At 46.0% G+C, this 6,042-nt stretch overlaps 1 protein-coding gene across 1 annotated transcript in view; it reads left to right on the forward strand.

Annotated features, from left to right (window-relative positions):
• TRMT2B (tRNA methyltransferase 2 homolog B (S. cerevisiae)) overlaps nucleotides 1–3,271 on the forward strand; it is a 7,937-nt gene extending 4,666 nt beyond the window's left edge. Inside the window, exons 8-12 of the mRNA XM_010087958.1 lie at nucleotides 510–724; nucleotides 851–952; nucleotides 1,109–1,228; nucleotides 2,235–2,334; nucleotides 3,145–3,271. Coding sequence (XP_010086260.1) covers nucleotides 510–724; nucleotides 851–952; nucleotides 1,109–1,228; nucleotides 2,235–2,334; nucleotides 3,145–3,271 — 664 coding nt within the window. The remainder of the gene's footprint in view (nucleotides 1–509; nucleotides 725–850; nucleotides 953–1,108; nucleotides 1,229–2,234; nucleotides 2,335–3,144) is intronic.
• The last annotated feature ends 2,771 nt before the right edge of the window (nucleotides 3,272–6,042 follow it).

The raw sequence follows: 6,042 nt of genomic DNA on the forward strand, positions 1-6,042 counted from the left end.
AAACAAAGTCACCTCCTTTTCCTCCCCCCTCTCTCTGATCAAATTCAAATCCCACCAGTTCAGGGAGTGCTTGAAGAGAATGACATATCTGGATGCCTCTTGCAGACATGGGTTTACAATGGGCACATATTTTGTTTTTCCAGACCTGAAATACTTGAATACACTATGGCTCTACCTCATGGGAGTTATGAGCCTGGGAAACCAAAGAAAAAACCTACAGTGATTTTCCCAAACAGTAAATTACATATGCAGCAAAACTGGGGAATAGACCCTAGGACTGCTGCCTTCTGTGAAGTAATTTTAATCCTTTTAATGAATTCTAGGCTGCGCAAGTTACAAATCCCTTAAAAAGAATCAAAATTCTTTGATCCTGTTGAAAGGCTCATGTGAAATAAAAGTTTGTGGGGGGAGAGCCATCTTCCTCTGCACGTGAGCACCCCAGGAGTGGAAAGGGAAATCATCTGCCTCTCTGCTGCCTTCTAACAGCTGTTCTTTGTGTGCTCTGCTAGCACCATGACACGCTGCTCCCACGAGCAGTCCCCCTTCCAGCTCCTTCACGGAGAACCGCACATCTTTGAAGAAGTGCTTGGCCTGAAGTTTCGTGTGTCTCCAGATGCCTTTTTCCAAGTAAACACAGGCGGAGCAGAAGTTCTGTATCAGGTGGTTGGGGAGCTGAGTCAGGCTGGTGGGGATACCGTCCTCCTTGACATCTGCTGTGGAACGGGTGAGCAGTGGCCGTGTGAGCCTGGCTGCCAGGGCTGGCACTTTGCATTCCAGAAATGATCCCCACTATCTCAAGGCTTGTTTCTTCAGCGGAGGTACAGAGTATTTTTGTACCCCTTGTTTCCAGGCACAATTGGTCTCTCTCTGGCTCACCAAGTGTCCAAGATTATTGGTATTGAGGTGGTGGAGAAGGCAATAGAGGATGCCAGGTGGAATGCAGCATTCAATGGTGAGTTCATACTCACTGTGGCAGAAGGTTTCAAACTAACTGCTGAGGGATCCTAACAAGTTACCTCCACGCAGCACAGGGCAGTACTTCATGTTATACCTAATGTCTGGTGAGACTGACTCTGCTCAGTTCATGTGGTTGCTTTTTGCTTCACAGGAATTTTAAACTGTGAATTTCATAGTGGAAAGGCAGAGACCATGTTACCACAACTCCTGTCATCGTGGGAGGACGCCCGACCCCTTGTTGCTGTGGCGAACCCATCCCGGGCTGGGCTCCGTGAGAGAATATGCTATTTATTTTCATTTTGAAAACAGAGAATTTTGAACAAATTACGTGAGACCTCTCATACTGGCTCCCTCTGCTCACTTAGTCTCTAGTTTCTTACCTTGTTGCCAACAGCAGCTAAAATCCCATGGAGTCTGCTGGTTTCAGTGCCTTTGTCATGCTTTCTCTTTAAAGCAGACAGCTTTAATCCTTTTTTCCATCTTCATAGGCTCACAGAATGATTTAGGAGAGAAGGATCCTCTGAAGGTCTGTGGTACAATCTCCCAATTAAAACAAAGCCAACTTCATAGTTGTATAAGGTTGCACAGGGCTATAAAGCCCAGCTGAAGCCTGAATGTGTCAAAGGGTGGATACCCTCTCCTGAAAATGTTTTCCCTAATGTATTTAATCAGAATTTCGCCTTGCTGCAGTGCATATGTTGCCTCTCATCCTCTTTTCGTGCTCCCCTGAGAAGATTCTGGCTCCATCTTCTCTGTAATCCCCCATTAGGCCCCTGAAGATAGCAAATGGATCCCTGCTCACCTTCTCTTCCTCAGGCTGAATAACCTCAGCCTTCACACTCTCCTTATGCATGCCATGCCCCAGCCCTCTAACTGTCTTAGTGGTCTCTGCTGGACTCACTCCAGTGTGTACTGGGGAGTCCCAAACTGGTCCTCATGCCCAGATGTGGTCTCACAAGCATGTGTGGAAATGTTTACCTGCCTCTGCTTAATTAAGTAACAATTTTTCTCTCATTCTTCATTCCCTTGAGAAGTAGAGGGATTTCTCCAGCTCCCCTACCCCGCCAAATTGGCTGAGCTGTTAGCAGCATGGGTTGCATCCCTGGCCTCCTAAGAGCCTGCATCCAAGACAGGATATGGCAAAATGTGTATATTCTTTTCTCTTCTGTATTTTTGACAGTTCAGTGCAGTTCTGTGATACTTGCTGTGTAATAATTCCTTCTGGAGAGCTTACGGTGGTGGTGGGTCACTGGAAAGCATAGTGTCTCCCTTTGCAGATTACAGGGTTGTGCGAGCCATCCGAAACTGCAAGTCCATTCGAAGGCTGCTCTACATCTCCTGCAAGCCAGAGGGTGAATCCATGAGGAACTTTGTTGAGTGAGTACTCTCCTTTCTTCCTTTCCACTGGCCTTAGTGACAGACCCTATTATGTCCAGATGAGGACATAAATATCTGACCTTCGCTTAGGAAGGCTTTTGTTGTGACTGAATTTCACTGCGTGAGTTCTGCAGGTATGATCCAGGACTAGTCAGTGCGTGGTCAGAAGCAGTTTATGCTTCTGCGTTACTCTGGGTTTACCTGCAAGCTGCACTTGCTGGCTTAAGGTAGCGGGTATTCTTTGGGTTTTATGTTTCATCAGAATGCTTTAGAGCATCAGTAAGGAAAAAAAAATAATGCAAACATGCTGTAATGGCATTGTGCATCCTTCCCCAAGAAAAAGCACATCTGGATGTGGGATATGGAGTCCACTGGGTTCACCGCAGGAAGGTTGGCCGCTAGCCAACTAAGTGAAGCCAGTGGGGTAAGGGTTACTCATACAGCTATGTCTTCATCTGGGGCAGGCCTGTTTGCAGGTGATAAATCTGTCTGCAGGTGACCAATGAAGGTAGTGCAAAACTCAGGATTATTTCCTAAGGGTATTAAGTGTCTTTCAGCTGGGATGGCTTGTGAGAAAGGGAGCTTTAAACCTGCCACTGACTCTTCAGCTTGTCCCTGAGGTTTTCAGAGCTGGTTTGGGATTCAGTATTGATTGTCCCAGACCTCAGCCAGTGTCAGCTGCAGACTCTGAGGGATGTTAGCCAAACACATGATACCTCCTTAGCACAGTCTCTGTGCTGTTTTGCTACTGGTAATGGTGGGAATGCTTCTGCTACTCTGGTCTAAAGGATCTCTCTTTGCTTTCCACAGGCTGTGCTGCCCACCTGATCCATGGAAGAAGCTGTCAGGAGAACCATTTGCCCCCACAATGGCTATACCTTTTGACATGTTTCCTCATACTGTTCATTGTGAGCTGGTGCTGCTGCTCACCCGCTGACAAGGAGGAAGGTAGGCCAGCTCTGAGAGCTTGGGAAGCAACCTCATATGGTCCTGAAGACTGGAGTCGATGTAGTTAGGATTTTAAATTATTGTCTTGCAACTTGTGTAAAAATAAATAATTTTGCTTTTGTTCTTACTTTGGGTTGCCTTACTACACTGTTCTATAAGGAAACACTTGGATTTCTGGGGTGAAAAATTCTCTGTAGCATTTCATCACTACAGCATGGGGAAGAGCAACTGATGTCATCTACCTGCACTTGTGCAAAGCATTCGACACTGTCCCACACAACATTCTTGTTTCTGAATTGGAGAGACATAGATTTGACAGTTGGACCACACAGTGGATAAGGAATTGGCTGGATGGTCGCACCCAAAGAGTTGTGGTCAACAGCTCGATAGCCAAGTGGAGACCAGTGGCGAGTGGCATTCCTCAGGGGTCAGTATGGGGACGAGTGGCGTTTAACATTTTTGTGGGAGACATGGACAGTGGGATCGAGTGCACCCTCAGAAAGTTTGCTGACTGTGTGGCGTGGTCAATGTGCTGGAGGGAAGGGATGCCATCCAGAGGGACCTTGACAGGCTTGAGAGGGGGGGCCCTGCAATCCTCATGAAGTTCAGCAAGGCCAAGTGCAAGGTCCTGCACATGGGTCGAGGAAATCCCAAGCACAAATACAGGCTGGGTGGAGAATGGATTGAGAGGAGCCTTGAAGAGAAGGACTTGCGGGTGCTGGTAGATGAGAAGCTCAACATGATCTGGCAATGTGTGCTTGCAGCCCAGAAAGCCAGACATATCCTGGGCTGCATCAAAAGAAGTGTGACCAGCAGGTCGAGGGAGGTGATTCTCCCCCTCTACTCCTCTCATGAGACCCCACCTGGAGTACTGCGTCCAGCTCTGGGGTCCTCAGCACGGGAAAGACATGGACCTGTTAGAGCAAGTCTAGAGGAGGGACACGAACATGATTAGAGGGCTGGAGCACCTCCTGTATGAGGACAGGCTGAGAGATTCAGGCTTGTTTAGCCTAGAGAAGAGAAGGCTCTGGGGAGACCTTATAGCAGCCTTCCGGTGCTTAAGGGGGCTACAGGAGAGATGGGGAGGCACTCTTTATCAGGGAGTACAGCAATAGGTTGAGAGAAAACAGCTTTAAGCTGAAAGAGGGTAGATTTAGATTGGATATTAGGAGGAAGTTTTTTCCTGTGCAGGTGGTGAGGCACTGGAACAGGTTGCCCAGAGAAGCTGTGGATGTCCCATCCCTGGAGGGGTTCAAGGCCAGGCTGGATGAGGCTTTGAGCCACCTGGGCTAGTGGAAGGTGTCCCTGCCCATGGCAGGGGGGTTGAACTAGACAATCTTTAAGAGCCCTTCCAACCCAAACCATTCTATGATTCTATGATTCTATGATTCCGTGCCCTGCAAACCTCTTCTTGGGCTGCTGGTTAAAGCAGCCTAGAAAATACCCTCTCCCTGTATTGTAGGTTTTCACCATCAACATGTGAATATAAAGTACTAAAATCCGCTCTGTTTTCTAATACTGCCATGCCATTAGTTCCTTGCCTACTTCAAGGATATTTCAGGTGTTTTTGAAGTTGATAAGTGAACTTCCTATGAAGAAACTGTAGGAACTAGAAATTCTCATGCTTCACTGGGAAAATGCTGACTTTTGGGGTCAGGGACATATTTCCTGTATAAACTTCAAAAACCAATATTGAATTGCTGTCAGTCATGTGGATAAATAGCAATGAGAAAGATTTTCCTATAAAATGAAATGAAAACAGATTTCAGTGTCTCTCCTTCCACATCCGCCTCCCCTTTCTCTACTAATGCTTACTGATACATAAACATGACATACCCTGTGAAAATGTCAGCAGCAACAAGCTATTTCCTCATCAGGTTGCTCTGCAATAGCTAATACAAAAATGTTGTGTGTTTTGTATCTGTCCTGCCATGCTCACTGACTGGCAAGCTGTGAACCTCAATGTTCCATGAAGTTCTCTCTAGCTCTTCAAAAGATGGAGCTGCTACAACCTGGAGGTAGGTCTGAGTGAGCAGAGTTCCCTTCTGTTTTGTGAACTATATGTTGTTTTGATGGCTCCTTTAATTTTTATTTTTTTAATTTTTATTTTTTTTTAATTTTTACTTTTTAGTTGTATTGAAGTAACCTTTTGATTTATCCTGGTCACCTAAGCCAGACCAGTAGCAGCACACATTTCTACAGTCAGTCTGTTAAATTCGACTCTTTCCTCTGAAAGAGGAGTTTGCTATCTGATTTGGGTGATTCAAGGCTGATGAACTCCCAAGGAAACAGGGAAAGCTGCCTGTATTTTTCAGACTTTTAACTTCAGTCCTAAGGAACCCTAAGCTTGGAATAATAGCAACAACCACCAGTTCTCAAGCCATGGGGGCTTAAAATACATGGGACAAGGACTTGAGACTTGCTACACCAGAAAGGGAGGTGATTCCTGACAGGTATAGGAAGAGTCACTCTTGTACCATCCTACAAGTGTGATTTTTGCACGCTGTTACAACCTCTTGTTTTCGGTTTATAGCGAGGGATGCAGTTTTCCAGCAGTTCTCTTTGGTATAATTACACCTTGGCTTCTTGCTGTGAGATCTGAATGGATTTCTGCTTAGCCTGGCTATGCTTTTGTCAAAAGGAAATCTTTTGCAGATTAGAGGGGGAGAGATAATGACTTTAAATCAGAAAGTAATAGAAGATCAGGAAACGTTTCCCCTAGTGTCTGGAGAGCTGAAGATACAGGACAGGTTTTATCTG

The sequence above is a fragment of the Pterocles gutturalis genome, unplaced genomic scaffold (genome assembly GCF_000699245.1).
Source record: "Pterocles gutturalis isolate BGI_N339 unplaced genomic scaffold, ASM69924v1 scaffold41976, whole genome shotgun sequence".
Classification (NCBI taxonomy): domain Eukaryota; kingdom Metazoa; phylum Chordata; class Aves; order Pterocliformes; family Pteroclidae; genus Pterocles; species Pterocles gutturalis.